At 37.1% G+C, this 18724-nt stretch overlaps 2 protein-coding genes across 2 annotated transcripts in view; both read left to right on the top strand.

The window, feature by feature from the left end:
* LOC127542973 (uncharacterized) overlaps positions 1 to 18724 on the top strand; it is a 294969-nt gene that overhangs the window by 208957 nt on the left and 67288 nt on the right. The gene's annotated exons all lie outside the window — the stretch shown is intronic.
* Positions 13230 to 14128, top strand: LOC127542979 (ubiquitin-conjugating enzyme E2 K-like). The gene has a single exon (XM_051968954.1). It carries the CDS (start codon positions 13312 to 13314, stop codon positions 13912 to 13914), a length of 603 nt encoding a protein of 200 aa, XP_051824914.1. The 5' UTR covers positions 13230 to 13311; the 3' UTR covers positions 13915 to 14128.

Genomic DNA, 18724 nt, shown 5'->3' with positions numbered 1-18724 from the left:
TGGATACCATCTTTCAAGAAAGAATCAAGGAAAACTACCCTAATATTCTAGAACCAGAAGGTACAAGAGAAATGGAAAAACTCCACCCATCACCTCCTGAAAGAGACCCCACAGAGAAAAGTCCCAGGAATATCAGAGCCAAATTCCAGAGTTCCCAAGTCAAGGAGAAAATATGGTAAGCAGCCAGAAAGAAACAATCCAAGAAGCTCCAGCAGGATATTTAGTAGCTTCTGAAATGTTACAGAATTGGAGAGGTTGGAATATGATATTCTGGGGAGCAAAGGAGCTAGGAGTGCCACCATCACAACTGAGTATACCTACCCAGGAAAATGGAATATAGTCCTTGGGGGAAGGGGGTGGACACTCAATGAAATAGAGGACTTGGAGACATTCTTGATAAAAAGAGCAGAGCTGAACATTCTGAATTTCAAATATAAGAGAAGCATAAAAATTTAAACAATAGAAGGGAAATGTTGAGAGACTTCAATAAGATTGAACTGTTTACATTCATCTACATGGGAAAATCTTACTTGTAACTCAGAAGAACTTTGTCATAATAAGGCAGTTAGAAAGGGTATACACATAGGAGAGATGATGGCCTGTGTACAAAATTACAGCAATATTGTAAGGTGATCCAATATGAATGACTTGGCTATTTGACTTGGCTATTTTCAGCAATACAATTAATCAGGACATCCCTGAAGGCCTTGTGATGAAAAATGATACCCATCCCCAGAGAGGGAACTGATGATATCTAGCTACAGATTAAAGCATAGTTTTAAAAAACTTAATTTTTCTTAATTGTTTTCCTTTTGGAGGTTTTTTCTGAAGGGGGTCTATGCTTTTTTTCAGGACATAACTATTATGGAAATGCTTTGCATGATTGCACAAATTCAAGACATCAAATTGCTAGCCTTTTTGGTGGGAGGGTGAGGGAGGGAAGCAGGGAGTGAATTTGGAACTCAAAAGTTTCACATGTGACTGGGAAACAAAATAAATTCTCAATCGATTATGACATAAAGAGATTTTAAAACAGAAAAGATATTACCTTTTTAAAATTTTTAGGTCAAAGGACCAAATTCCAATCCAACTTCCCAATAGTACTTTGTCATTCCAAACATATGTAAAGATAGCATTCAACCTTCATTTCTACAAGATTTTGTGTTCCAATTTTTTTTCTCCCTCACTCCCTCTCTCTGTGGGAGCATGCTCCTCCGATATAGGTTAAGCATGTTCAATCCTTTCTAAACATTCCATGTTTTTATAGAATCAATCAGCTCATCATTTCATCAGCACAGGACTATTTCACCACAATCATAGAACAGGATTTGTTTACCAGTTCCACAATTGATGGATATCCCTGCAGTTTCAAGTTCATTTTAAAAAAATTTTCCAGTAGTATTTTGTTTGTTTTGTTTTGTTTTTTAAATAAAAACAGTTATCGACATTCATTTTTTCAGGATTTGGTGTTCAAATCATACTTCTGAAATTAATGACTATGGGCAAGTCTCTTTACCCATAAAAAGAGGGAGAAATGGATGACTTCTCTAAGTTTCCTTCCAGTTCTAAATACATGATCTTATGAAGTTATGACTTGCCCTAAGGTATAAATCTAGTAATTGAAACCTTGGTTTCCTAGCTACAACTTTACTAGCAAGCAAAACCTGTCTGAGCACACATTAGTGCCCTTTCTGGATCATTCAAGGATGACCTCACATAATTTTCATGAAATTGAGATCTACATACAAACACACATATGTATACACCTATGTACCCACATACACATATTCCCTTTTTCAAGTCAAAGAGCCAAGACAGAGAAGTGGAATGTGGCTATCACCTATGCAATCTCCTTTGCCGAAGTTCCTGGGTGAACACTGGGCTCCCAGTCTGTCCCGTCTTTCCTACTGCTTTCTTCCCAATCAGCTCCTGTGCCATCTGGGTCCTGAGGCACTTTTTCACTGAGGCAGAAAACAATGTGAGGATAAACACACAGGTATGGGCAAATTAACATGCCGTGATCACCCATCATTTGCTTATTTCTTATTTCCCAGAGACTGTTGTAAGTCACATTGGTCCTCACAGATTAGCCAATGAGGATCTTATTCCCTATCAAAACTTGTAGACTGCTTTCTCCAAAGTATTCTATACTTTCCCAAGGAGGAATTTTTGTCTATGGAAACTGACTTCCACTTTAGTAAAAGTGTGTAGTGTCAGGTTTTTAAGTCATTTAAAAAAAATGACCCCTCAGTCCTTGGCCCAGAATCCAAAACCTCACCTTCCTCTAACTTCTCTAAGCATATTCAATTACTCCCTTTCTTCCCCTAAAGTTTTCTCAGAAAAGAGACTCAGAAGAGTTAATATCAACAACAATTAGTGCTTATAGAGTGTTAATATTTGCTAAGGGTTTTTGCATAGGAATGGGACTTTACTCACTAATGGAAGGCCCATGTAGGAGTTCACATTTGGGGCAGTGGTAGAGATCAATGTCTATTGCTTTCTCTTCTTCTACACCAACACAACTGGGAAAAGAACAACGATCTGATAAGTTCATATTTAAGATATTAATTCAATGAATAATAGAGGGAGAGGAGGTAGCTTGGAGAAAGGGGATAAAACTGGTGAAGGAAGATCAGGATGGGCTTTGGTTAGAAAGAGCAACACAAGCTGAAATCTGAAACAAACCAGAAGTTTCAGGAAGTAGAGGTAGGAAGCAAGTATGGTTCGTGCTTGCAACTTATCTGGTGCAAAAAAGAACAGGGATGGGAGATGTGCTGAATAACCAGAAGGCCAAAGTATGCTAATGAGTAGTGGGAGGACACAGGTAATAAGCTCCCTAGTCAGAATTTTAGACCTAGTTCCAGTACTCTTCCCTGCTCTACATGTACTGCTGCCATAGCTCAGAGTCCAAGGAATTTTCTTAAGGGAATACTATGCTAAAGGAAGTAGGCTTGTGCAAAAAGATTTGGGATATACACTTTGTTTAAAAGTAAGTTGTATTTTCAAGTTCCTCAATCCCTAACATGGAGATCTATAATTGATGGGGTCTGCATTTGTGTTCTCACCTGCCATGAAACCATTGCTGACAAAGATCACATTCAATCATGAAGTGAGTTGCATCATAAGGTGACTGACATAGGCAGTATACAGGAATGGAGGTCATTTCTGAGCTGCAAAAACAGGAGGTGTAATAGCAGGGAAAAGGTTATGCTTAAGTGAAGGCGTAGAGTACAGTCTCTTAGTGGAAGGCTATTTCAGTTAAGAAATCTAGGGTAATGGGGCACTGAAGTATAGTTCTGAATTATATAGAATGCGATAATTCTGTATTGAGGCTTTACAAGATAGCCTTGGCTACCCCTTTTGGTTCACCTTTGCATTTTGTTCCTCCTATGTGGAAATTTTTGTAAAGGTCAGTTTAGCTTAGTTTTTTGTTTGTTTGTTTGGTTTTAATTTGACTCATTAATTCTAATGTCCATCGGGGATAGAGGAGTTTGGAGTTGGGAGTTGGGGGGTGGTTCTTGATTTTTCACAGACTGTTGAGTCTGGGGCTCTTAATTTTGGTTCCATTATCTGAGAAAGTAAAGGAAATCAAGAATGATGATAATCACATAAAGATAATTTGGCGTTACTGAACAGGGAAGTAATTTAGAAGAAAGTTGTTTAACATTTGCCAACAGAAGCTTACCTCGTTCTACCGAATTGAGTAATTTGAGTTGAAGCTACCTGAAAAATGAAAATAATTCCCCCTTGATAATCTTGTAACCCATAAAAAGTTTTTTAGACATTCTGAAGCTCCCATGTTTGTAGGTATCTACGTAACTGGGGGAAGGGATTTTTATTTTGTTTTTTACTATTCTTTTTCACCAGAGTCAAATGACTGGGGGAGGGGAGAAGGGTTGTTTCTGTTTTAAATTCTATTCCTTCCCTAAAAAGTTCCTGACTCTCACCTCCCACTTCTGCCTTTTGCCCTTCTTCCGTCTTAGTATTGTATCTTAAACAACAGATGATTCCCCGTGGGATGTCTGCGGTCCCACCTCTCCCTATTCCATCACCTCAGTAGCGGAAAGAGAACTGGACGGGAAGCAATGAAAACTCAGAAATACCTATCGCCATCAAGAGGTGAGCAGGACTACTTGTCCATAACTGCACAACCATTTTTACATAATTTCTAAAATGTAAAAAGGTGCATAAGGAGAAATGGCATAGTTATTGCGACAAATTTAAGAGGAAACCAAAACATAACTGGACATTTCTACATAGATGTCCCATAGGCACCATTAAAATTCCTTTCTTGCATACTAGCACTTTTTTCTGTGAGAACATTAAACAGCACACCAGAACGTGATTCAAAGCCTAAGGCTCACTCCAACCCTCACACTAATTCTATTAAAACACAAATGATGAAAAAAGACTGCAAAATACAACTTTTATCGCATTTAGTTTACTTTTCCTGGCAAGTTCTTTAAACATTCTCAGATAACGTCTTAACAGAACAACATTTTGCAGGGACAATCTTAATAACACATCAAAAAACCAGCCAAGTCCCCAAACCGCAAACAACGGTAAAACCTAGAAAACCCCACATAATCAGAACTGCCCTCTTAGCCAAACAATATACTCTCGAAGGGAGCGGGAACCACCAAGATTCATTAAATACTTGCTATCAGCCATCTATTGTACCAACCTTTCCTAAAGCTCCCAATGACCAGAGCTCTCCCTTGGAAAATTCCCTCAAACACGTTTCCTGTTTACTTTTTGGCTAGCATCTGCACATGCGCACACATTGGCGCGCGCGCGCTTCTGTCCCGCCCTCCCTCCCTTGTGTCCTCGCTTAAAACATACTCGCCATTGAAAGTATTGCCTCTTTTACTGTGCTTATATCCCCAGCGGCTAACACGCAGTATACACAATGACTTTTGATGGATCCCTTAAAGGACTGGCACCCAAACTCCTGTGAGGTCTGGTACTAATGCCTCCATGCTGCATGTACAGCACTCTAATCCAGGAAGCCAGACAAAGGAGACTAGAGTGCGACCCACTCTTTCCCCTTTTCACCGATAGCCAGGAGATGACCCAACTCCCCACTGAACTACCTCTGGCCTTGCTCTGAGGGGATGTCATAACACTATCAAGAGACAGGTACATGGGGGAGAAAATCAAAAGGAAAAATGCTCACTAGTCATTTCCTACTGCGCGCGCGCGCGCGCGCACACACACACACACACACACACACACACACATCACCCACCCACCCCAACAATACAAACATCCTAAACCAAAAGCATAAATTAAGACAGTGGTTCCTTTTTGCTGTTGTTTTTCTGGGAACCCCTTTCAACAACTACAGCAACAAAAGAGTGTCACCTTAGCATGCTTTAAACCACTCAAAGTATTCTTTAAGGTTAATTCCTTGAAGACTGAGGAAAATTCCAATAAGGGACTTTGCCCCCGAAAGATCCAGATTATAAAACATGAGATTTTACTTTGCCTACAATTTATGAAAATTCCATCAATTATTAATGTTCATAAATTTATAAAAATTTTGTTTAGGTACAACCAATAAAACAAATAAAAAATATTTTTTTCATTTATGTGTTGAGAAGCCAGCAAGACCTTATGTACTTACTCTTGGGTACAAGAATTCATAAAACATTTTCTCCCATTTTATTGAATATAAAATCATTTGCAACTAAATAGCTGAAAAGATGTCCAATGTAATATGAGAAATGTATAATTTTTATATTTTCATGTGAAAAAGGGGGTTTATAATATTTGGCTCAATACTGGACAGTTTTAAATATACTATTGTAATCAATGTGCATTGAAAATGCTTATTCACAAAACACAGTGAAAAGCAGTACAAAAAATTTTCAAACTTCTTGCTAAGAGATTGGAAGTTTTGTTTTTTTTTTTTTTTTAAATTGGTCTCCTCACCAACTGGTGAATACTAGTCACTAGTTAAGATTTCAAATGTTGACTCTTCCACTGGCTAATGACAAAAACTTTGACTTGATAAATGTGCTGTGAAATTTTGAATTTGAGCTTATAATTCCATGACTTATCAAAACTCATTAAAGTGAAACTGAGTCTGAAAGAGAAAGGAATAAACTTTTTACAGTAAAAACAACTATTCTGGAAAACAGATCAAGATGATATAAATAGAGCTATAGATATAATGCAGTTTTGTGTTTTATATTATATAACATAACACATAATAATTGCATACTATATAATACTTATACATTAAGGAATAATTGTTTAAAATATCATTAAATAATCTATTCTAGTAGATCATATAATACTATAATAGTCATAATGTATAACATGATATAGTAATATAATTAATAATTATATTATATAATAATCCATTACATGCTCTGTTAATAATTAATATTAAGTTAACAAATTAATGATGGGAAGGTAAGGCTTATTATGGTAAAAGAATAACCTTAGGAGGATTGGTGCTCTGCCCCAAGCAATGTGTAAATTTTGAGCTTGCTTTATTATTGCTACTACTGCTACTACTACAGCCCCACCACTACCTCCTCTATCACTACCACCACATCCACCACCACCATCTCCTCCTTTTTTGCTACCATCTCCACCACCACTTACTTCTCCATCACCACTTTTACCACCACCACTATTATTACCACTACTACTACTACCACCGTTACCACTGTCTCTACCATTACTACCACCATTACTACCATAATTACTACCCCTACTATTACTGCTATTGCTGTTGATCAGGCATGCTTTAGAAAAATAAAATTTGGCAGCTGTCAAAAACATGAAACGTTGAAGAAAAGGCAATTGTACTGCCTAGGTCAGTTGTGTTTGTGATGAAAAGAGATAATACGAAAATAAATTTAGCAATTGTTTGAATATTTGGAAAGAATGTTCAATGATGCTTTTTAAAAGTAAACTGAGTTTCATTGTTATAGTATTTTATTTTTCCAAATACATATAATGATAATGTTCAACATTCAATGCTGCAAACAAATTTTTCTCCTTCCCTCCTCTATTCTTTTCTCCCTTGACAAGAAATAATTGGATATGGGTTAAATATGTGCAAGTCCACATTCATCAATGATGATTTTGACTAAAATTTTAAAATGACACAGTACCACACTAATGCCAAAATTAAAAAAAAAAAAGGAGAAATGATGAAAAGGAAAAAGGGGGGAAATAGGAAGAAAAAGTGAGAGACAGGAAAGGGAGAGGAGAAAATGAGGAAACAGGGGAGGAAATTTTGAAGCAATCATAGAAAAAGAAGACGGAGTGAGAAGGGGTGAGGGGAAAGTGTGAAGAGAAAACTGGGTTCAGTTTCTACAGTAACATCCAATCCTGGAGTCTCAATGTTGCCTCAAGAATCTCTACATCAGTAGGTTTTGTCCTTTCAGCTCAATGACTCACATACTATTTGTCTAATTATCTTCATTCCTTCCAGTTGTTTGGTAGTTGGGTATCACTTTTAAAAAGTACAACAGAGTCCAGTTAGCTCCAGCTCCTAATATAAATATTTCTCCTTTTAAAAACATGACTTTACTTTTATTTTTCAATTATTATCATTTAATTAATTAGTAAACATAAGTCCTTTTTATATTTTTCTAAAGATTTTTTCTTTTATTTTTAGTGCTGTATTTTTGGTCTTTTCTTACATAGATTCAGCCCTATTTGTTTTGTTTTGTTTTCTTTTTCCTTTTCCTGGACCATTTTACAATGATCAATTTGTATCTTTCTGGAAATTGAAAACATGGTTTTATTTCATTCTCCGTAGACAGAATTTGGTACATTTTTTTTTCAGTTTCTGGATTATTAGAATTAATTGCTCTTTGTTTAACAGTTTGCTTGTAAAACTTCCTATTATTGTATGTTTATTTTCTTCTCTTGAAGTTATTTACAATGTGAATCAGTTTATTTTGATTTTATATCATTTTTCTAGGAAAAAAAAAAATCTGTGACACAATATAGTGTCCTCTTTCAATGGAAAATCCCAGTGGTGAAATAAGTATGGGTTCTCTGACTGAAAATGAATTTTAAATATAAAAAAATTCCATTATTTCAAGATCTATGATAAATTTTTTTGTGAATCTAAATAAACCACCCAGGAAAGAAAAAGTAGATTGGAATCGCTACTTGTGTGCTTTTGTTTTTAATTCTTCGACCATAGCAAAAAAAAAAAAAAAAAAAAAAAAAAAAAAAAAGCCCCCTTTTTTTTTTGAAATATAACCCACTTAGATTCTATATGACTCATGCTTAATTACTTTTAAGGAAAAATACTATGTGTAATAAAAAAATCACGTTTCCTGATATACTCTTGTTCTGTGTATATTAAAATGTTTTTGACTTAAGTTCACTATTATAAATATTATTTAAGAAAGCGCATAACCATAAATATATACGTTCTTAATTATACCATGCATGGGGATGGTGGGGGCAATGAAAGGCAGAAAAAGAATAACGTTAAAAAGGTTCACAGCAGAGAACAAAAGAACAATTTTAAAGGAAGTGAAGAAAAGATGGACACTCATGAATATAATTTCTTCTGCTAATATAAAAATTACTATTTCAGGAAAGTATACATGTATATATACTTTGTATTTATGCGATATATGTATATATATATGTATATATATATGTGTGTATGTATGTGTATATATATATATATATCTATATATATCTATATATATATCTATATATCTATCTGTATTTATGTTTACTTTCCTGAAATTGTAATTTTTTGTATATATTGTAAATCCTTCCTAATATTCTGCTGGGCCTATGACGTGTTCTCTCTCTTTTTTTTATTTTGTGTTGTATTTCTTTTCTGTTTTTCTTATTTTTTTTAATAAAATAAATTTTAAAAATAAATGTATAAGGCATTATTAACTGAATGAAAAAATGGCAACTTAGAAGTATGGTGGCTCCTTGACAATCATAAGAAATAAATTTTTGTAAACAATATAGATCTAAATATGAAAGAAAATACAATTTAAAAAAATCTATTCAAAGAAGACATAGGCTAAAACAAAAATGATTGTTTTCAATGCTGTAATTCAGCAGTTCCAGAAATACCAACTATATTACCCAAATTAGTAAGTGTAAGATAAGAATAAGCATGGGCAAAGAAGGAACGTTTTTAGATGATAGGCTGGGCTACTTGGAGATTCCTATAGCGTAATATTAACAGTTAATAGTTAATAATTTCATCTTAAGGAAACAAAGAACAATAGAAAAGAGAAAGAGAGAAAAGGGAGAGATATGAAAACTCCTTTGATCCAAGAAATACTAGATGAGATGTTTAAGGGCCTTGAACTTGTTAAAGTTAATAAATATGTGTTCCCTGCACCAATGTGTAGTTGAAATAGGGAAAAGGCTGGAAAATGAATGAAAGAAAAGAATGAATAATGGGGACAGTTCAGGCATTCAGGAAAAAAAAATGTATCCTGAGAATAGATTCTATAATGTGACAAAAATGCAAACTCTCTTTGTACCTCCACCTGCCTTTCTGATGTCTAGAACTGCATGTGAAGGAGACATCTTAAGCCTAGTATGTGTTAACCTAGTAAGTAAACCTAGTAAGATTATTTTTCTTATCTTCGCTATTTCTGACAAGGATATCCACCATATTTCTAGTCCCTCAGGTTTACAGCCTAGGAGTCATTCTGAACCACTCAGTGTCTCTTACCCTCCATACCCCAGTTGTTGTTCAGGTGTATTGATTTTACTTTCTTAACCCCTCTCAAATACTCCATTTCTCTCCCCCTTGTACAGGCCCTCGTTATAATTTCACACCTAGACTACTGCAATATCCTGAGTTAGGGTCTTTTTTAGAAGGTGTTCAATGAATTCTTTTAATACCTATTTTACCTTCCAGTTCTATTACTTTTGGGTAGTTCTCTGATGATTTCCTGTAAAATAGTATCTAGGCTCTTTTTTTCATCATAATTTTCGGGTAGTCCAATGATCTTCAGGTTATCTCTCCTAGATCTATTTTCCAGGTCTGTTGTTTTTCCAAGTAAATATTTGACATTTTCCCCAATCTTTCATTTTTTTGGTTTTGCTTGACTGATTCTTGATGTCTCAATGAATCAGTCATTTCTGTTTGTTCAGTTCTGGTTTTTAGTGAGTTATTTTCTTCATTAGCTTTTTTTACTTCTTTTTGTATATGTCCAACTGAGTTGTTTTGCTCTATGGAATTTTTTTCTATTTCACTAATTTTTTTTTTTTAGTGAATTATTTCCTTTTTCCAATTCACAAATTCTGTTTCCCTGCACTTCTTGGGAGTTTTTAACCTTTTCCAATTCACATTTCAGGAAGGTGTTTTCTTTTTCCACTTTATCAGATTTTTCTTTTAGTGAGTTATATGCCTTTTCTGTACTCTCTTGCATAGCTTCTCTTTCCTTTCCCCATTTTTCTTCTAGTTTTCTTTTAAGGTTTTTAATACTCTCAACTAGAAGAGCCTTTTTTATTGGGGACCAATAATTGTCTGGAGACTGTATTCTATTAGTCTCTTCAGGGCTGAAAAGCTGCTCTCTTTCTGTATAGAAACTTTCAATGGTCCTTTTGATTTTTTTTTAACTCAGTTTGTTAAAGCCTGTAGGGTCTGCCTTCAGAGCCAGGAGGTTACCAGCTTCTTCTGCAGATCAGTGAAAGGTATATGGACAGGTAGCTGTCCTGCCAACCAGCTACAATGAGCAGTGAGGTACTAGAGTGGTCTGGGAAAGAGTTCCCCACCCGCGAGTAACTCAGGCCTGCAGGGCTGGGCTGGGCAAGTGCCCTGCAAAGAACCTCTGCTGTGTGAGATAACGACTGCCCTGGGGCTAGATGCTGAGCAGTGAGAGTTTCACTGCCTCAAGCCAAACCCTGCCCTGGGGCTGTGGGTATTAGCAGCTGAGGAGCAAACGGATTTGCAGGGACTGGAAGTGTCTGCCTGGGAAGCACAGTCTGCTGGGGAGGTTCTATTGCCCCAGGCCAAGCCCCCCACTGTGCGGATTAGAGGCTGCCCAGGCTGTGCCCCCCTGCCATGCAGATTAGTAACTGCCCCACAAAAGCCCCAAATTGCAGGATGTGACCGCAGGGCTGCGGTAAAGTCTGCTTGAGTCACTTCCCGATTTGAGGGGTTACAGCCAGATCTCGTTAGGTTCTGGCATTTTTTAGAGTTCCCTCTGTTTTAGGCTTTAACTTCTCTGCCAGTTTACTGCTTTGCAATCAAGGCAGAGCAGTTAGTCTATAGCAGAGTGGTCCCTATAACTTCTCTAGCCATAGAGATCACCCCCGCCCCTGGTCTGCTTCCTTGCTAGACACTACGTTCTGCCTCCAGAGAGAGTCTTTTCACCAAGTTGGCTGTATGACTGGACCCGGATTTCCACGGGAAATGATGTGAGGCTCTAATCCCACTCCCTACTCTTTGAACAAGGCAAGGACAAGCATCCTGGGGACTAGTGGTTGGGCTGTTTGGCAAAGGGGATTCAATGTTGTTTATCCTTTTGCATTTACACTGATTAAATAACTAACCTCAACAATAATTTTCGGTCATTGACCCAAGCCAGCTAGCAGCAGTCACTTACACAATGACAGGAGGTAAGCTCAGCTAGAGTTACATGAGCTCATTTATACCATTTTTGCTTTGTTATTCATTTATTTCAAAAGAGCTACCAGGATGAGGAAGACTACATTTGCCCCCTACACAATCCAGGTTCTGCCCAAGGTAAGATGGTGGCAGGAAGAGTTTGGTCTTAATTAGCTTTGAAGGACTAAATATTGTTACAAGTATAACAACAGAAGATCTCAGTTTCCCTCCCAAAGTGGGAAGATTCCTTTGTAGTAACTGTGACCTTGGGTACATATCCTTCCATCAGTGATATTCAATGTTTGGAGGGCCCTCCTAGCACTGTCTGTCTCTATGCTGAGGACTTTCCAGTGTGGCCAATTTATGTAATTAAAGGTCTTCCAGGAGCAGTGACATTCTCAATTCCAAGGCCCCTTTCAACTCTGACATTGTCTGGTGCTAACATGTCCTTCTCATCCTCTGAAGTTTTGTGTTCCAGAATCACTTCCAGCTGTCATATTCTATATTTTCTTATCTCTGGGAGCTCTCAGATCTCACATTCTATGATCTAAAGATGTTCCCTGCCCTGAGTTCTATGATTTGTTAAATAAGGATAAAGCCACTTTATAACCATGAGTTCATTTTGAATGTGAATCAAGAGCTAAGATAATGTCCTGCCTCAGCAGTCTACATGGTTCTGTATTATGCAGCATTAAGGAATTTCTTTTGTATGAAACATTTTGTGTTAGGAAATTGCCCAGCATTTAGGCAGAAATTGGGCTCTCTATATAAACTGTCATTTTTATCTTTGTCTATGTTACAGCTAGCCTCTTTGTGGTTGAGTCAAAATTCCAATTCTGTGTAATGGGAAAGCAGATTCCTACAGTCTATGATTAGACAGGTAATAAGAGGGGAAGTTGGGAAAGGAGCAGATCTCTTCCTGAAAACTTAGGACTTGAGTGGGTGGGTACATTGCTGCCACGAACCTTGAACTTCTACTGTGAGATGCTCACAGAGCCAGATTCAACCTCTGATATTGTCCTCTGCCAGACCTCAGTCCTATTATTTCTTTCTTCTGCTCCTGATTGATCCAGTTCTGCCATTTCTTGGCTCAGCATATTTTGACCCTGCTCCTTCCTTTCTCTTTCCAAACACTAGGAAGCTCTGGTTTTTCTTGGATGCTTCCTTACTTTCCTACAATTTCCTAAAGGCTTGACCAAATTCCTTTAAGGCAGTCCTATTGATTGATTCCAGAAGATATATGCAGACCTGGTGTTTGGTTCTCATTGATTGATTGATTCTAATTATAACTGCACTTGTCTAAAAAAGATATTTACTTTCTGTGAATAAGGTGGGAATCAGTGAAGCTCCATACTTTTACATAAAGATTCTCCCAGCTCTAACAGTCTATTACTTAAAAACCCTTTCCCCAATCTAATCCTACTCAGGCCAACTCTAGAGAAGAGAGGAATAAATGGGGCTTTACTTAAAATATCTAAAATCATCTTCAAACATTTTCTGTAATGGGGATAAGATCAGGAATGAAGCAATGATGCTCATTATCACCTCCATTATTCAATATTGTCATAGAAATGTTAGTTTTAATAAGAAAAAGAAATGGAAGCAATTAGAATAAGCAATGAGGAAACAAATTTTTCACTCTTTTAGGATAATTGTTGCACTGTGAGGAGAGCCTTTGGCTGAGGTGGTGGCAGTGGCGGAGGCAGAAGTGCGAAACGTCTGCGGGAGGAGACATGGCCAACATTGCGGTGCAGCGAATCAAGCGAGAGTTCAAGGAGATGCTCAAGAGCGAGGAGACAAACAAAAATCAAATTAAAGTAGATCTTGTAGATGAGAACTTTACAGAACTAAGAGGAGAGATAGCGGGACCGCCAGACACCCCGTATGAAGGAGGAAGATATCAACTTGAGATAAAAATACCAGAAACGTACCCATTTAGACCCCCTAAGGTGCGTTTTATTACTAAAGTTTGGCATCCTAATATTAGTTCTGTCACAGGGGCCATTTGTTTGGATATTCTGAAAGATCAATGGGCAGCAACAATGACTCTAAGGACAGTATTGCTCTCATTGCAAGCTTTATTGGCAGCTGCAGAACCAGATGATCCACAAGATGCAGTAGTAGCAAATCAGTACAAACAGAATCCAGAAATGTTCCAAGAGACAGCTCAATTTTGGGCACATGTGTATGCTGGAGCGCCACCTACTAGTCCAGAATATGCCAAAAAAATAGAAAATCTGTGTGCTATGGGATTTGATAGGAATGCAGTAATAGTGGCCTTGTCTTCAAAATCATGGGATGTAGAGACTGCAGTAGAATTGCTTCTGAGTAACTGAGGCATAGAGAGAAAGATGCTGCTGTAGTCCAGTCTGCCCGCTTCTTCAGAAGCATCACCATCTGTTATTTTTAGAATTCTGCATAGATTCTTTTAAAACTGGTATTGCTGCCTAATTATTATCTCAGTATGATTGAAGACTGAAAAAAAAACCCTGCTCTGTAAATAAAGCTAATTAAATATCTGTGTGAATGAAAAAAAGAATAATTGTTGAATAATAGTTGAAATAATTAACATTAACAAAATAACAGGATATAAAATTTATATACACAATGAGTCATTAATATTTCAATATATAACCACTAAAGCCCAGCACCAAGAGATAGTGTGTATGTGTGTGTGAATTCCATTTAATGTAGCTGTAGATATTATAAAATACTTGTAAGTATACCTAACAAGACAAACTCACGAAGCATATGAACACAAAATACATTTCTAACAAAGTAAGATCTAAGTCTTTGGAACAAAATCAGTTGTCCATTGATAGGCTGAGGCAATATAATAAAATGGCAATGCTACCTAAGATAATTTAATTATTTTGTGCTATGTCCAATTAACCTACTAAAATTATTTTATAGAGCTAGAAATAACTAACAAAACATTCTGGAAAAAAAAGTTCCAGAACATTAAAAGAATTAATGGTAAAAATAATTAGAAGGAAAGAGAACTAATCATACCAGATCTCAAACTGTATTACACAGTATTAATCATCAAAACTACTTGGTAGTGTTTAAGAAATAGAATAGTGAAATAGTGAAATAGATTAGATGCAGAAGATGAAGAAATAAATAACCATAGTAATTCAGTGTTTGATAAAAGACAAAATCTCCTGAAAAACTATAGGAAAAAATATGTATAGGCCAATATCCCACACTGTTGTCTGATTAAGGGATTATAAAGTTTGGATTTACTTCTGCAATAAATCACCACTTTTAGCTTAATAAGATAGTTTAATGATTAATAATATAGTTTAATGATCACAATAAAAGTATATCAGTACAATTACAATAATAATAAAATAATAATACAAAAATAAGCATAATAGCAAAGAGAAAAAAGAAAACTAATAATATTGAAAGAAAAACATCAATTTAAAGAAGCACCAGGTCCTGCATCAAATAGCTGGGGAATCCTGGTCACAGATTTCAGGGCCCCAATTGGGAAGGTTCCAGGCAGAGAGTCTTCTTCAAGGATAAGATTCTAAAAAGACTCTGCCTTAATTCACATGCATATTATTTTCAACAAAGAAGGCTCACTGCCAAGCAAGAAGGCTCTTGGATGACATATCCTGGACACCTGCATGGGGTGGGGTAACCACCAGCCCCTCAATGAGGCTCTCTGAGTTGTTTACTTTCAGTTAGAGTGTCTAGGTTCCTGAAGATAAATTACTCAAGCTGTTTTGACCTTCAAGAACTGGCCTGGGTTATATTGGACTTCCGGCCAAGATGGCAGAGAGGAGGCACACAGCTGTGTAGCTCCGCATTTTCTCTCACTATCCATTTCATTACAAGCCTCTGAATTAATGCTTGACTGAAAAAAACCCCACAAATAGTTACCAAGAGAAGCCATCCTTGAAACTCGCCAAGAAAGGTCCGTTTTTGCTCCAGGGTGGGGATGGTTTTAGATCGGGCGCAGGCTGAGGGCAGGAAGCGGCAGTGAGAGCATGGGAGGAAGCTCACAGCTGAGCAGACCAGAGAAGGGGTGGGGTGTGATCTCAGCCGTCTCTGCGGGGGAAGCTTTGCTGTAGGACTGGATACTTTGTCCTGGCAGCAAGTCAGCAGCCCAGCAGAGAAGTTAAAAACAGCAGGGGCGAAGAATACAACCCCAAACAGCTGGAGTCTCTCAGGACCTGGCCACCCCTCCCCCACAGTTTCTCAGCACACTCTCGGAGTCTCAGAGCACAGGCGTAGCACAGCCATCGATGTCCTGTTAGGGCCTCGCTGCTGCCCCCTCCTTCCCCCGCCCCGCCCTCCCCCCCCCCCCGAGTCTGTAGAGGAAGTTCGGTAACACCACCCAGCCCCTCCCCCCAAAAAAAGCAGATTCCATTTGGGAGTTTTTTTCTGTTTTTCTTTGCTAGTTTGTCTTTGATTCTTTCACAAAATGAGCAAAAAAATGAAGAGGACTTTAACCCTTGACAGCTTCTATATGGATAGAGAGCAGATGCTAAATCCTGAGGAGACTAAAACCAGACTGTGTCCAGGTGAATCCCCAAAGGAGGGTATCATCTGTTCCTCAGCACAAATGAATCTCATAGAAGAAATTAAAAAGGCTCTCACAAGGGAGCTAGAAGAAAAATGGGAAAAGGAGAGGGAGGCTTGGCAAAAGAGTCTGGAGAAGTCATCCCACTCACTTAAAGACAGACTGGATAAAGAAATAAAATTCTTGAAAATAGGATTAGTGAACTGGAAACAGAAAATAGCTCTCTAAAAAACAAAATTGGCAAAATGGGAAAAAAAATTCCATAGAACAAAAGAACTCAATTGGACAATTAGAAAATGATTTTTGAAAAGTGAGTGAAGAAAATACTTCATTGAAAATCAGGTTCGAACAAATGGAATTGAATGACTTGAGGAGACAACAAGAATCAGTCAAGCAAATCCAAAAAGATCAAACAATGGAAAAGAATGTGAAATACCTTCTGGGGAAAACAACAGACCTGGAAAACAGATCCAGGAGAGACAATCTGAGAATCATTGGACTCCCAGAAAAGCATGATAAAAAAAGAGCCTGGACACTATTTTCCAGGAAATTATCAAAGAGAACTGCCCAGAAGTCATAGAAACAGAGGGTAAAATAGACATTGAAAGAATTCATCGATCACCTACTGAAAGGGATCCTAAAATCAAAACACCAAGAAATATAATGGCCAAATGCCAGAACCCACAGATGAAGGAAAAAATATTGCAAGCGGCTAGAAAAACCCAACTCAAGTATCGAGGAGCCACAATAAGGATCACCCAGGATCTAGCAGCATCCACATTAAAGGATCGAAGGACCTGGAATATGATATTCCGAAAGGCTAAGGAACTTGGTATGCAACCAAAAATAACATACCCAGCTAGAATGAGCATCTTTTTCGAGGGAAGAAGATGGACATTCAACGAAATAAGCGAATTTCACCTATTTTTGATGAAAAAACCAGAACTTAACAAAAAGTTTGATCTACAAATATAGAACTCAAGAGAAACCTAAAAAGGTAAAAAGAAATCTTGGGAACTATATTTTTGCTATAAAGATGTATAAAGAATAAATGTATACCTTGTTCTGGAAACTAGATGTGGAAAGGACATTGTACCAAAAAAAGGGTAAAGTGGGGGTACTACATCTCATGAAGAGGCAAAGGAAACCTATTATATCTGAGAGAAAGAATGGAGAGGGATGAATATAGTGGGTATCTTATTGCCTTCAGAATTGACTTTAAGAGAAAAATTTTAGACATATTCAATTTATGGTGAAACTTCTCCCACCTCATTGAAAAGTGAGAAGGGAAAAGTGAAAAGGGAAGGAATAAGCTAAGTGGAAGGGAATACGGAAACTGGGAGGGAAAGGGGTAAGATAGGGGGAGGAACTCTAAGGCGGGGGGAGAGATACAAAAAAGGGAGGGCTGTGAGAAGCAAGTGGTGCTCACAAGCTTAATACTGGGAAGGGGGGTAAGGGGAAAGAAAGGAGAAAAGCATAAATCGGGGTTAACAAGATGGCAAGTAATACAGAATTGGTCATTCTAACCATAAATGTGAACGGGGTAAACTCCCCCATAAAGAGGAAGCGGTTAGCAGAACAGATTAAAAGCCAGAATCCTACAATATGTTGTTTACAGGAAACACACCTGAAGCGGGGAGATACATGCAGGTTAAAGGTAAAAGGTTGGAGCAAAATCTACTATGCTTCAGGTGAAGTCAAAAAAGCAGGGGTAGTCATCCTGATCTCAGATCAAGCTAAAGCAAAAATTGATCTACTTAAAAGAGATAAGGAAGGGCACTATATCTTGCTAAAGGGTAGCATGGATAATGAAGCACTATCTATATTAAACATATATGCACCAAGTGGGGTAGCATCTAAATTCTTAAAAGAGAAATTAAGAGAGCTGCAAGAAGAAATAGACAGCAAAACTATAATAGTGGGAGATCTCAACCTTGCACTCTCAGAATTAGATAAATCAAACCACAAATTAAATAAGAAAGAAATCAAAGAGGTAAATAGAATACTAGAAAAATTAGATATGATAGATCTCTGGAGAACATGTTATGGAGACAGAAAGGAATACACCTTCTTTTCAGCAGTTCATGGAACCTATACAAAAATTGACCATATATTAGGACATAAAAACCTCAAATTCGAATGCCATAAGGCAGAAATAGTAAATGCATCTTTTTCAGACCACGATGCAATGAAAATTACATTCAACAAAAAGCCAGGGGAAAGTAGACCAAAAAATAATTGGAAACTAAATAATCTCATACTAAAGAATGATTGGGTGAAACAGCAAATCATCGACATAATTAATAACTTTACCCAAGAAAACGATAATAATGAGACATCATACCAAAATGTATGGGATGCAGCCAAAGCAGTAATAAGAGGAAATTTCATATCTCTAGAGGCCTATTTGCACAAAAGAAAAAGTCAATGAATTGGGCTTGCAACTAAAAATGCTAGAAAAGGAACAAATTAAAACCCCCCAGTCAAACACTAAATTTGAAATTCTAAAAATAAAAGGAAATATCAATAAAATTGAAAGTAATAAAACTATTGAATTAATTAATAAAACTAAGAGTTGGTTCTATGAAAAAACCAACAAAATAGACAAATCC

The sequence above is a fragment of the Antechinus flavipes genome, chromosome X, assembly GCF_016432865.1.
Source record: "Antechinus flavipes isolate AdamAnt ecotype Samford, QLD, Australia chromosome X, AdamAnt_v2, whole genome shotgun sequence".
Classification (NCBI taxonomy): Eukaryota; Metazoa; Chordata; class Mammalia; order Dasyuromorphia; family Dasyuridae; genus Antechinus; species Antechinus flavipes.
Note: the sequence above shows the minus strand (reverse complement) of the source record. Positions and strands in the feature narration are given on the sequence as shown.